This window comes from Haematobia irritans, chromosome 2 (genome assembly GCF_050003625.1).
Source record: "Haematobia irritans isolate KBUSLIRL chromosome 2, ASM5000362v1, whole genome shotgun sequence".
NCBI classification, from domain to species: Eukaryota; Metazoa; Arthropoda; class Insecta; order Diptera; family Muscidae; genus Haematobia; species Haematobia irritans.
Genome location: NC_134398.1, coordinates 38,760,572 through 38,774,943, shown reverse-complemented (window position 1 = coordinate 38,774,943; position 14,372 = coordinate 38,760,572). Strand labels below are relative to the sequence as shown.

Sequence of the window (14,372 nt, the reverse complement as noted above, 5' to 3'; positions counted from 1 at the left end):
TAACGTTACGTTACGTATTAAACTCCTAGGAGACAGTGTTGACAATTCAGTGCTTTTGAAATCAAATTTAGTGTTTTTTGATTTCCAAAAAGCACCATGTTGGTGCTTTGCCATTTCCAAGTAGTGCTTTTAGTACTTTCTTTTTTGTTTTTTTTTTTTTAATTTGGCAGTGTTTAATTTGATTGACAACACCTTTTCATACAAAACTTTTTAAAAGGCTGTTAAAAAAAATGTTTTTTCTATATAAAGTATTGTCAAAATTTTATTTTTGTAGGAAATATTGTCAAATTTGTTTTTTCTATAGAAAATTTTGTCCGCATTATATTTCTATGGAAAATTTTATTCCTATAAGGTGGGTTTAATACCCACCTTAAGGTGAGTATTAAGTTCGAGTTTAGGGTAGGTACTATGTTCGGTTTTCGAGTTGAAAACCACTTTATTTTCGCGATTACTTTTCCTTAAATAACCAAAATTATAAATGAAAACAAACTTATTCCTGTAAAGTGTTGCCGAAATCTAGAGGAACAAGAAACTACGCATCAATTGAGTTAATTTGTCTGCTTTATATTGAACTGTTTTAATAAAGTAACCACGAAAATTTCAACGCGAAAAGCGAACATAGTACTTACCTTTAGCCGCTAAAATTGCCATTTTTTCACGATTACTTTTCTTTAATAATACTTTTTAAGGAATACAAACTTTGTGAAAACTTGCTCTGGGCTATTCCCCATCAAGTTATAATAAAATGTGCAACAAATATGTATAATTTTATGCCTTTTCTTACTGATTTAGTTTTCACTTTAGTGAAAAAACTCGAACTTAATACCCACCTTTATAGGAATAAAATTTAGCCGCTAAAATCGCTAAAGTGAAAACTAAATCAGTAAAAAAAGTCATACAATTACACAAATTTTGTTGCAAATTTTATTATAACTTGATGGGGAATAACCCAAAGCAAATTTTCACAAAGTTTGTATTCCTTAAAGTGGATTAATTAAGAAAAGTAATCGTGAAAAGTAGCAATTTTAGCGGCTAAACTCGAACTTAATACCCACCTATAGGTGGGTATTAAGTTCGAGTTTAGCCGCTAAAATCGTCATTTTTTTACGATTACTTTTCTTTAATAATTAATTTTAAGGAATACAAACTTTGTGAAAATTTGCTTTGCGATATTCCCCATCAAGTTATAATGAACTCTGCGACAAATATGTATAATTTTATGACCTTTTTACTCATTTAGTTTTCACTTTAGTGAAACTTATCGGCTAAACTCGAACTTAATACCCACCTTAAGGTGGGTACTATGTTTGTTGGCACGAAAAAAACTTCACTTAACCATTCTTTCGCGTTGAAAAATGAGAGAGAAAATTTTTTCAAAATTTAATTTTTAGGGAAAACTTTGTTAAAATTTTATTTCTATAGAACATTTTGTCAAACTTTAATTTCTATAGAAAATTTTCTCAAAATTTTATTGCTGTAGAAAAATTTTTCAAAATTTTATTACTATAGAAAAGTTTCTCAAAATTTTATTTTTATAGAAAATTTTGTCAAAATGTTATTTCTATAGAAAATTTTGTCAAAATTTTATTTCTATAGAAAATTTCGTCAAAATTTTATTTCTATAGAAAATTTTGTCAAAATTTTATTTTTATAGAAAATTTTGTCAAAATTGTATTTCTACAGAATGTTTTGCGAAAATTTTATTCTTATAGAAAATGTTGTCAAAATTTTATTTCTATAGAATTTTTTTTTAAAATATTATTTCTGAAGAAAATTTTGCCAAAATTTTGTTTCTATAGCACATTTTATAAATATTTTAATTCTATAGAAATTTTATCAAAATTTTATTTCTATAGAAAAATTTGTTAAAATTTTATTTTGATAGAATTTTTTTTTCAAAATATTATTTCTGTAGAAAATTTTGCCAATATTTTATTTCTATAGAAAATTTTCTCAAAATTTTATTGCTGTAGAAAAATTTTTCAAAATTTTATTACTATAGAAAAGTTTCTCAAAATTTTATTTTTATAGAAAAGTTTCTCAAAATTTTATTTTTATAGAAAATTTTGTCAAAATGTTATTTCTATAGAAAATTTTGTCAAAATTTTATTTCTATAGAACATTTTGTCAAAATTTTATTTTTATAGAAAATTTTGTCAAAATTTTACTTTTATAGGAAATATTGTCAAAATTTTATTTCTATAGAATTGTCCACATTATATTTCTATGGAAAATTTTATTTCTATAGGGAAAATTTTTTCAAAATTTAATTTTTAGAGAAAATTTTGTTAAAATTTTATTTTTATAGAAAATTTTGTCAAACTTTTATTTCTATAGAAAATTTTGTCAAACTTTTATTTATATAGAAAATTTTCTCAAAATTTTATTGCTGTAGAAAAATTTGTCAACATTTTAGTTCTATAGAAAAGTTTGTTCAAATTTTAGTTTTATAGAAAATTTTGTCAAAATGTTATTTCTATAGAAAATTTTGTCAAAATTTTATTTCTATAGAAAATTTCGTCAAAATTTCATTTCAATAGAAAATTTCGTCAAAACTTTATTTCTATAGAAAATTTTGTCAAAATTGTATTTCTACAGAAAATTTTGTCAAAATTTTATTTTTATAGAAAATTTTGTCAAAATTTTATTTCTATAGAAAATTTTTTTAAAATATTATTTCTGTAGAAAATTTTGCAAAAATTTTATTTCTATAGCAAATTTTATCAATATTTTATTTTTATAGAAAAATTTGTTAAAATTTTATTTTGATAGAATTTTTTTTCAAAATATTATTTCTGTAGAAAATTTTGCCAATATTTTATTTCTATAGAAAATTTTCTCAAAATTTTATTTCTATAGAAAATTTTTTTAAGAAGGCTGTTAAAAAGCTGAACAAATTCAATTATATTGCCAAATATGGAAATAGATTGTTATGAATGTAATATTGATCCTGTTGTAAATCAATATTGTTATTTCTTTTGAAAAGTCTTGCGACGAGTGTAAAATTTATGAGCTTGATGAGAATGTCATTAAAAACGTGTGTATTGAATTCAAAAAAGTTCTTATAAGTGAAATAAGTAGTAGACTCCCTGCAAATATAAAAATACTCAAGATTATTTCTAAAGGGTGATTCTTTTGAGGTTAGGATTTTCATGCATTAGTATTTGACAGATCACGTGGGATTTCAGACATGGTGTCAAAGAGAAAGATGCTCAGTATGCTTTGACATTTCATCATGAATAGACTTACTAACGAGCAACGCTTGCAAATCATTGAATTTTATTACCAAAATCAGTGGCAGAAAATCCGCTTTTTTATCGACAAATTTTGTTCAGCGATGAGGCTCATTTCTGGTTGAATGGCTACGTAAATAAGCAAAATTGCCGCATTTGGAGTGAAGAGCAACCAGAAGCCGTTCAAGAACTGCCCATGCATCCCGAAAAATGCACTGTTTGGTGTGGTTTGTACGCTGGTGGAATCATTGGACCGTATTTTTTCAAAGATGCTGTTGGACGCAACGTTACGGTGAATGGCGATCGCTATCGTTCGATGCTAACAAACTTTTTGTTGCCAAAAATGGAAGAACTGAACTTGGTTGACATGTGGTTTCAACAAGATGGCGCTACATGCCACACAGCTCGCGATTCTATGGCCATTTTGAGGGAAAACTTCGGAGAACAATTCATCTCAAGAAATGGACCGGTAAGTTGGCCACCAAGATCATGCGATTTGACGCCTTTAGACTATTTTTTGTGGGGCTACGTCAAGTCTAAAGTCTACAGAAATAAGCCAGCAACTATTCCAGCTTTGGAAGACAACATTTCCGAAGAAATTCGGGCTATTCCGGCCGAAATGCTCGAAAAAGTTGCCCAAAATTGGACTTTCCGAATGGACCACCTAAGACGCAGCCGCGGTCAACATTTAAATGAAATTATCTTCAAAAAGTAAATGTCATGGACCAATCTAACGTTTCAAATAAAGAACCGATGAGATTTTGCAAATTTTATGCGTTTTTTTTAAAAAAAAGTTATCAAGCTCTTAACAAATCACCCTTTATATTTAATGTCGTCAAATTTATTTTGTCCTCTCAAAAAATATTTTGAAATTTGTCGGAGAATTCTTTACTGAAATTCATTACTGATATAAATGAATGGTACACCCAAAGAAATTTGTTAGTAGGGACAGCAGAAAAGTCTGCTAAAACAGCGGAAAGTCTGCTGAAAAAGGGACAGCAGTAATTGTTTGCTGAAATAGCAAACATTTCCTGCTATTTTTTAAGCTCGATTACAGCAAAACATGTTTTATTTTGGCTGAAACAAATAAAAATGTCAACTGACATATATTGTTTTAATATAATTAAAACAATATTTTATGAATATCTATAGTATTTGGCCAAAAATCTGAATATTTATCGAATTGAGGCATAACAGCAAATAAAATATTTGCTGATCGTATTTAGGAGCTTGTAAGTATATAACAGTGCAAAAATATACCAAAAACTACTTTGGGTTCTTAAATATGCTTTGAGGAAAAATTTATAACCTAAAAATTTTATAATTTGTTGTTCATTAGGTCCTGAAGTACAAAAATATAACAGCAGACATCGACTGCAGTTTTTAGCAGACTTTTTTCTATGAGTGTATGAAATATAAATAAGCATTCAAAATACAAAGCTGTGTACATCGAACAGATTGATTTTCATAATTTTAAAATTGCTTCAAGTCAATAGCTATATTAAAAGTTATCTGACTATGTAATATATCATGTAATTTTAACTGGCTGAATATTTTTTGTGATGAGAATAGGCCCTGCCAACATTTCAAAGTTTCATTTCATCCTCATCGCTATCACAGACTCGTAAGTGACACTGCAACAATCGCCAACTGTGATAGTATTTTGCCATCACTATTCGCATGAAAGTATTTTCCCATCACTATTGTTACAAGAGCCATTTTATATGTTGTGAAACACCAAGCACAACTAGCTTCTTATAATTTATTTAAATAAAAATGATAATGAAGTGCTAAAACATAGTTATTTCGCTTAAAATTGTGAAAGGTATATTGGTGAACAATTTTTGACTTTCCAAATGGAATAAAGTGATAGTTTTTCAAATATTTTTCCAGACACGCTGCCTCCATTGGGAATAAAAGCACTGGCTGACAGACGCTACAACATGTAACTCGCAACTTGTAACTCAACATCAATCTTTTATTAATGCATAAGAAATTATAATATATATTTGTTAAAAATTATAATATATATTTGGCATTTTTTTTAATTCGGGAGTTGACATCACTGCTAGCAAAAGTGCCAAATCAAATTAAGTGGTACGGCGTCAATAGTAGGTTTGTTCGCGTACTTTTCCAGTAAAAAATATCCAGTAAAAACCAGCAAGAGAGTAAAAACCGTTTTTACTCTCTTTGCTTTGTTTTTGCTCTCTTGCCACAAAAAGTACGCGAACGCCATCCAGTAAAAACTTGCAAATAAAACAGATCAGGTGATTGTATTTTATGTTTCAAATACGTAAACCAAGAAAAATGAATAAAAGAAAATTGGACGTAATTTGCTCACCGGGAACATACAAAAGAATTTCTTTCGGTAAGTATGATACAAGAAATAAATAAATTCAAGAAAATGTAACTTTCGGACATTTTACAGATGAGGAATACCAGCAAAATGTGGTGGACGAAATTGCTGGTGATAGTTTTGAGGAAGTAGTTTTCACCCAGAGTGAAGATGACTTTCTTTACCCCCACCAAGAGTTCCACGTTGAAAATGAAGTCATCACTTGCACCAACGACGATGAAGGAGCCGGGAAGTCCGTGTGGATTGAGCCAGCAGTAAAATTTTTGATATCCAAAGTGAAAGAATTACGGCCAAAAGTGGGAAAATCGGCCAGCCTAAAAAATAAAAAACAAATGTGGATAAAGATTTCAGAAGAATTGTGTTCACTTGGATACAATTTCAATTCTCAACAAGTGGAAACCAAGTATTTCAGTTTGGAACGGAAATACAAACGCACACAACTTTACAACTCTAAGACTGGTCGGAATAGGCAGACGTGCCCTTATCAAAGGTAAATTAAAAAATGCATGCACATGTTTGTTAAGAATCTAATACCATTATGTCCTTTCGTTTTGCAGCGAATTGGACGATCTTTTGCAGGAAAAAAGTCTATAAATCCAGATTTTGTACTCGACAGTGAAGCGGAAGTGTCTTCGGCGGATTTAAAACTCATCGAAGGCCCAAATTTATCTGAAACAGGTACAAAAATTTCGTTTGGAATTTTAAGGGTACGCCTTACACGGAAAAAATCGTCCTATTTCGAAAATAATTCGGTTAATGACGTTTTGTTATTATTTATTCTAATACCTCATTCACATTACAATTTCAAAATCCACTTTTACTAGATTCAACTGTCATTTGCCTTATAAAAAGTAGATTTCAAATCTGAAATGTAGATTTTGAGTGTAATGTGATCCTATAACAAATTTCAATGTCGATACATATTCTTTGCATGCGTCATCATTCTATTGTAATATTTATTGGTAGTAAAACGATACCGTCCAGGACTAATTTGTTTCTCAATTTAGATGTAGATTTATAGATCACAATGCCAGCAAGCCCGTAGCAATACGGACTTGAGTCTTGGGTCCACTTAACCAGGTTTTTCATGTTATAATATTTTTTATATTTTTCGAAGATCCATGTAGTTCATCATCAAGAAAACGGAAAACAGCCCTTCAACAATTCATAGACATGTCTGAAGAACATGCAAAAAAAAGAGAAGAGAGTGATGCAATTCTACAACAAACATTAGAACAAAGTATGAAACAAAGAGAAGAACGTGCCGAACGAAAAGAAGCTCTGGAGAAGAAGAAAGTGGATTTGCTTGAAACCCTAGTGAACATATTGAAAAAATAATTTGTTTATCAATACTTCCAAGATATTTAATTTATCAATTTCTAACTTACAGTTTAGTTAACCAAAATGAACATTTGGTATTTTCACCATATTTCTAAAATTTAAAATACAACATGAAAATTACAAAATATGTTTTATTTAGTGAAATGAAATAGTTTTAAAATAATTTTCAGTGTAAATGAATTTTTTTATTTTTTTCTATTTCGTCTTTGTAATAGAAATATTCACAAAAAATAATTAACAGTGCAAACAATGTTTCTTTCTATAAAAATAAATAGTATTACTCTATGTGAAATAAATACAGTAATCCCTCGTTTTATTGAAATTTATAGTGAATTTTTAGTAATTTGAGGTCCCTGAATCCAAATCTGCATTTATTTTTTTCTATCAGCTCGATTTTTCGAGATATACCGTTATGGCCAAAATTAAGGCACTTTCGCTACATAAATTGGAATAACTTGAAAACAGTTCAACATATTAAATTAAAAAATCAGAAAATCCCTAACAATGTTCTCTTTTAGCCGTCTTTCCTTGAACGATATCTCCAAAACTACTTGAAAAATTGAAAAACAATGTAAAGACGGCTAAAAGAGAATATTGCTAGGGATTTTCTGATTTTTTTTAATTTAATATGTTGAACTGTTTTCAAGTTATTCCAATTTATATAGCGGAAGTGTCTTAATTTTGAACATAACGGTATATCTCGCAAAATCGAGCTGATAGAAAAAAAAACAAATGCAGATTTGGATTCAGAGTTCTTAAAAACAATATTCATATAAGGTAGATAAAACAAAAAATTTAACGACGTAAATCGAAACAACGTAAATCGAGGGATTGCTGTATTCTCTAGTCGATATGATTACCTTACTATATTTTTAAATGTAGAGCTATAATTAAAAGTTAAATAAATTAAAATTAATTCTTTGTAGTAAGTACATCTTGTATTGATTTTGATATTGCGTTTCGCACGTCATCTCCACGCGAAATGTTGTCGTTATCTGGATAATCATCCATAAAATCTTCTTCCTCTTCCTGGAATGCAGTTGGCTCAAAATGCATACCATCTTCGTTAGCAATGTTATGAAGAACACAGCAGGCTCTTATAAAATGGCAAAGTTTTCTCATTCCTCGCAATTTGCAGTAGTATAACTGCCGGAATCGTTGCTTTAGTATTCCAAATGAGTGTTCAATTTTAATTCTACCAGTACTCAGTTTCATATTGAACTCTTTTTGAGCCTTTCTAAGATGCCCGTTGTCCTTGTAAGGTGTAACGATGTATTTATTGCAAGGATATGCTGAATCACCTAGTAAATAATAATCTGAAAATAAAGAATTAAGGAAAGTCTAAACTTGTAGACATGTCCAACCTCCACAATATGACGGTAACTTGTTATATATTGGTGAATTCTTCAGAACCCAACTATCGTGGCATGATCCAGGATATCCGACAAATACATTTATGAAATTATTGCGTTCATCACATATTCCCTGTAAGCAAACTGTTACGTTCCCTTTTCTATCAATATATTCATCTTTTCCAGATTTTGGTGGGTCAATGACTACATGGGTACCATCAATACAACCTGTAATTGGAAACATTGGATTAATAATTTAAAAACAAAACTGTACAAAGTTCTACCTATAGCTTTTGGTATCATACATTTCTCTGCAAAGTATTTAGATGATTCCTCCTTCTTTTCATCTGACGGCCATCGTATAATTTCTGGACTCAAACTGCTAAAAAACAAAGACACCCTATTTATTATAGCGCTTATTGTTGAAAGGGACATATTGAATCGATCAGACAGATCTCGAAAACTGCAAGATTCATGACCAGCAAACCATAAAAAACATAAAACTTGAACATTTGCTGGAATTCGTTTATCGGAACGAAGCATTTCATAGTGGGGCCATTTGGAAAAGAGATTTGTCAGCGATTCATAAATTTCTCGTGAAACTCGAAAGTGGGAACGAAATTCGACGTTATTATATTTTGGAACTGTTTCTTCTATATATGATTTGATCGAATTTCTCCTATTTTTTTCTTGGAATATAGCCATGCCTTTATGGAAGATGTTGCTTTCCCTTCTTAACATGTGTATAATAATTTCATTCTCCTCATCCTCACTCTCCGATGATGATGATTCCATTAAAAGCATTACGGTGGCTAACACAGCAGTTGCAGGTCCTTTAATTATTTTGTATAATTATCTTTGTAATAACTCAAAAAGCTAATGTATTTACCTTGCATTTCTATGGAGTGGGTACCATCCCCAATCGAATGTTCTGTAGTAATTTCCATTTGTCCGGGGTTTTATAACTGGTACTTACAAGTTTTGTTAAAACTTACATTGACCACAGCAAAAAGAGTGTATCTTTAAATAACTTGTTTACAAAATGAACAGCTGATTCTTACAAATGGTAGGTTTTGCAAGATTTTACTGGAGAAAAAATCTCTAGCAAAAACTTGCAAAATATTTAAGCTAGAACTGTCATTTTTTCTCTCTCTCTGACTCTCTTTTGCTGGCTTTTTGATGTAAACGAACGACTTCCAGTAAAAATTTGTGATAATTATCAAAAATTATGGGGTTCTCGAACGGAGCTAGTGTCTGTATGGTATAATAGGTCTGTTTGCGTATATTTCCAATAAATACTAGCATGGGAGTAAAATTGGATTTACTCCTCTCTGTGTTAAAATTGGCAGAAATATTTCACCATTAAAGGTGGGTACTATGTTTGTTGGCACGAAAAAAACTTCACTTAACCATTCTTTCGCGTTGAAAAATGAGAGTGTTGACAATACATTTCGAACGAAGAAAACAGCTATTTTGGAGCTATTCCACGTTTATTTCTCCGCAATTTAATTGACAACATCGCCAAATGTCATACTATTTTTACTTATACATACGCAGCAGCTGATTGTTTACATACACGCATTCATGATAATTGTTTTGAAAAGTGTTTTTCTACCAGTTTTTGGATTGTTTTGCAAAAAAATCTCATACAGCACTGGACACTAATAATTGTTAAGAATAAAGCTCCAGCCGCTCTACCCCTGGTGTCTTACCACATTCTGCAACAGCTTTTACAACATGTGGTACATTGTCTTATTCAGCTTTTCCAAATGGATACCGTCAATTTGTAACGCACATCAAAAAAACATATAATTCCGGTGTTATGCTAACTTTTACATCATGAGCAGCAATGGACTCATTCATCAACAAACTTAATTCGTTGGTGTCCACAATATCTACACAATCGCATTGCAATACCATGCTGTTGCCGCCTCACTAGCAATTTCAAATCCAGTGGTCACCACCACGGTTCCCACAAAGGATAATAATGCCATTTCATTTGCCAATGTTGTTACATCGGGGGGAACAACCAACTTAAGCCCATAACTCAAGTTCAAGGGTAGTTCCTAAGCCAAAGTCACTGTTCCCGACTTATATTTCGTCACAAAGGGATGTTAGTGTTCTATACCAGACTCTTCGTTGACTGAAATTAATACATTGAGAAGCAATTGGCTGGTTTACTGAAGGATGTTATACTCTCCCAATGTATAAGTTCCAATAACTATTTCAGTCACGTTATGAAATTCAACCAGTGTTTTGAATTGATAAAATGCAAGAATGCCGCTAACTGAAATTTAAAAGCCACAACGAAATTAAATCGTTTCATTCCAGCCTATCGCAATCATTTTGGACAAATGATGAATACATCATCGCTACTTAAATAAAAATTATTTAATTATTTGCTATAAACATTTATTTTGGATATAACTTTGTTCAGAAAAATTTACTAATTTTATATTAAAAAGTATAAAACGTATAAGACCACCCAATTACCTATACCCCGGTATATAAAAATAAGACAAGTTCGATTATAATTTTATTATGAGTTTTTATTAATTTGTACATTTATACACTAATTAAAGACCCTAGAACACAATGTTTTCTTTTCTGGATTATCAGCTTTCTTTCATTAATATTGTTATATTTAAAAATTTTTAATTATCATTTCTCATATTTAGCTTTCATGTTGTTTCCATTAAAAATTAAAATTGCATTAACATTTCTTTTGTTCAGTTCTCATTCATTTACGCCTCTTACACACAAAAAACGAGCTCGCTTAACAAATAGAAAAGGGAGCAATTACGAGGAGCGGTAAAATAATAAAAAAATATACGATTCATTTCTTTGTAAAAAAATGGGTGTTGAATGTAGAAGCACTGGGTTTACAGAGATAAGACGAAATCGTTTTTAAGCATATTTTAAAAAAGAAATCTTCATCGATTACATCTGCAGTATTATGACAATTAGCTTCTTCTACTTCTTCGTGTTCTGTGCAAACATTATGTTGCATAACATTAGTCAATTCTAAATTAGCAGGGGATGATGATAAATGGTGGCCTGGTTGTATCTCTACAATATGACGCTGATGGAATGCTATTGTTGCTAATGGCTGAAGCGATGATGGTACTGTTGTAATAGGCGGAGTTTTCAACGGGCACCGGTCGCCGATTGGAAACTCCTAGAAGACATTCCTTAGGGGTAAAATTTCACCCAGCCACTTCTTCGCCAGCAAAATCCAATTTAACAACATCACCTGGTAAACATTCCTCCACATCAACTTCATTCTCTGCCGTATTTATACGGTTCAATGTCATTGTAATATCTGGACCAGACTTAAGTCCCACGGTAGCTCCTGCTAAAGCCATTGTAGTGGTGGGAACAACAACATTCGATCCAGCTGCTGGTGATACTATTGTGGATGATTGTGAAACCACCATTGCATTAGTATTGCATTTGTATTACTAACGGCAGCAACAGTCGATATTGCATTTGAAGAATTAGTAATAGTGGCTAATGTTGGAGTAGTATTTGCTGCCACCCCAATGGGACCACTCACTACTTGGGCGGCCGTTGTATTTGGTTGTTGCAATACAATATTTGCGGTCACAGCCACTGTGGTCGTGGCAGGTGTTGAGGGTGCTATGTTGGAGTTGTTCACTGTAGCTGATGTAGTGGCTGCAATTGTGGGTGTCAGGGATGTGAGGGCAGATGCTACTGTGGCAGAAACGGCTACAGAACCAGATGCTGTTATATATGTTATATACATATAGCACTCCGTTATTTTTATTTCGTCAATCTAATTGCATTTTTAAATAACAACGCGAACCACTTTTGTATTCTAATTTAACACAAATCATTTGAATAAATCAATTATTTCTTAATTCACATTACAAATGGCGCCATGTTTTGAAACTAACTAATCTCAACATATGGAAGGATTTAAAGCCGACCTAATTAGGGACTATGCACTTTATGTCAGTTTTTCAACTCGAAAAAAACAAAGTACCACAAATGAAAAAATATTTCGGTAGTTTTTCGCATTTTTGGTTTTGTATGGGATTTCGCTTCGGAAACCGAACATAGTACCTACCTTAATTGGTTATAAACGAATTTTCAGCTTTTGAACCAATTAAAACCATAAACACATTCATATATTTAAATACACTTCCAATTGACATTGTTTTTAGTTCATAATCAAAAACATCAGATAATAATGTGCTAACTTATGTTTTTACTGGAAAAACTCTCAAGCAAAAATGTATTTCTTATTTCTATAGGAAAAGAAAATTTGTCAAAATTTTATTTCTATAGTAAATTTTCTCAAAATTTTATTCCTATAGAAAATTTTGTCAAAATTGTATTTCTATAGAAAATTTTTATCAAAATTTTATTTCTATAGAAAATTTTGTCAAAATTTTATTTCTATAGAATATTTTGTCAAAATTTTATTTCTATAGAAAATTTTGTCAACATTTTATTTCGATAGAAAATTTTGTCGAAATTTTATTTCTATAGAAAATTTTGTCAATATTTTATTTCTATAGAAGTTTTTGTCAAAATTTTATTTCTATAAAAAATTTTGTCAAATTTTTATTTCTATAGAAAATTTAGTCAAAATTTTATTTCCATAGAAAATTTTGCCAAAATTTTATTTCTATAGAAAATTGTGTCAAAACTTTATTTCTATAAAAAATTTTGTCAACATTTTATTTCTATAGAAAATTTTTTCTTACCATACTCCTCGTCATAAAAAAACAGTTGCTAACCAATTTCATCATTAAATATCAACATATTTGTGTTTGTAAGTTTTTAACCATTTTCGTTTTATTTGAATTTCATGTTGTCGTTTTAACGCATTTATTATAATACAATTTGTTAAATTTACTATGTATAATTTATGTATATTTCATACATTTAGAAAATACAATACCTATGTTATAACTTAATAAAAACAATTAAAATCTATCTTTTCTACACACAAGAAGTTGGTTTCAGTTGTCTTCTCATTTCGATCTTCAAGCGTTAGGAATAGAGTCCGAAAAAAAAACAACAAAAAAATGATATTTTAAATCTATTGGTTGTTTGCTTTAGCAGTATTTGAAGTACTTGCTTGTAAATACGAAAGTGTTTATTTCGACGCTTTCGTTTTCTGATGTTCATTGGTTTGTTTTAGTATAAGGAATATCGTGCAATACCTGAGATACAACTAGAGCTCTTTTTGCATTTGTTCGGTGTTCGATTTTATTCAGTAAGATTTGGAACTAGACATGCTGCTGGTTTTTGGATTCAAGACTTTTGCTTCTTGGCTAAGTTTTGTATACTCTGATTGCATGATATTTCGTGTTTTCTCAATAATCGCATCCATGTCTTCTTTCTTGGATCCAGCGGTTTGGATCTCGGGCAGGATACTAATGATGGCATGGCCAGGTCGGAAGATCTTCTTTTCACCATTTAAAAACCAGTATTTGGAGATAACTACTGGCTGGATTGGACATTGACTTTGGAGGGCAATGTGGAAGGATCCTTTTTTGAAAGGCAGCAAGGTGTCCTTAGAATTACGTGTTCCCTCGGGGAAGAGCAATAGCTTACAATTTCTTTCGTTGATGGCTTTTGATTCCTTTTGTAAGGCATTAATAGAATCCGTTTTGCGAGATCTGTTTATAAATAGAGTGCCCCAAAGCCATGAACCAAAGCCGAAGAATGGTAGATACAAAATTTCTCTTTTGGAAACCACAGTGGCACGGCCTATAACGGGCCATAGATAGGCCAACACTGGAAATAAACAACAAAAAAAGGTATTCAAATTAAAAAAAATCAATCAATAAATGAGGTTTGACAAGGATTTGGGAGGAAAATCATTATGTCATGTTCTCAGCTACTATCGTTCTCTTTCTGTCTCCGAATTTCTTCAGTTTCGGGATCATTCCTACATGTCTCCACGGAATTTTACGTGCAGCCGTGTTTTAAAGTTTTTAATGCGCCGTTTAGACTATAAGTTTTTCCGTACGGCATGCTCGTGTCCAACTCAGAGAATGAAGCCGACTCATTTTTGTCGGCGGCGGCTGACACTAATATTTTGCCTCCGGCGTC

General features: G+C 31.0%; 2 protein-coding genes across 5 annotated transcripts in view; one reads left to right on the top strand and one right to left on the bottom strand.

The window, feature by feature from the left end:
• Positions 1-5,359: 5,359 nt before the first annotated feature.
• Positions 5,360-7,234, top strand: LOC142223982 (uncharacterized). Its single transcript, XM_075293791.1, has 4 exons — positions 5,360-5,601; positions 5,662-6,079; positions 6,147-6,267; positions 6,707-7,234. The coding sequence occupies exons 1-3, from the start codon at positions 5,514-5,516 to the stop codon at positions 6,181-6,183; spliced, it is 543 nt and encodes a 180-aa protein (XP_075149906.1). The 5' UTR covers positions 5,360-5,513; the 3' UTR covers positions 6,184-6,267; positions 6,707-7,234.
• A 5,840-nt stretch (positions 7,235-13,074) lies between these two features.
• Agpat2 (1-Acylglycerol-3-phosphate O-acyltransferase 2) overlaps positions 13,075-14,372 on the bottom strand; it is a 55,467-nt gene continuing 54,169 nt past the window's right edge. For all 4 annotated transcript variants that reach the window (XM_075293810.1, XM_075293813.1, XM_075293811.1 and 1 more), the window contains exon 4: positions 13,075-14,054. In XM_075293810.1, the coding sequence (XP_075149925.1) occupies positions 13,528-14,054 (527 nt within the window). In that variant the 3' untranslated portion in view covers positions 13,075-13,527. The remainder of the gene's footprint in view (positions 14,055-14,372) is intronic.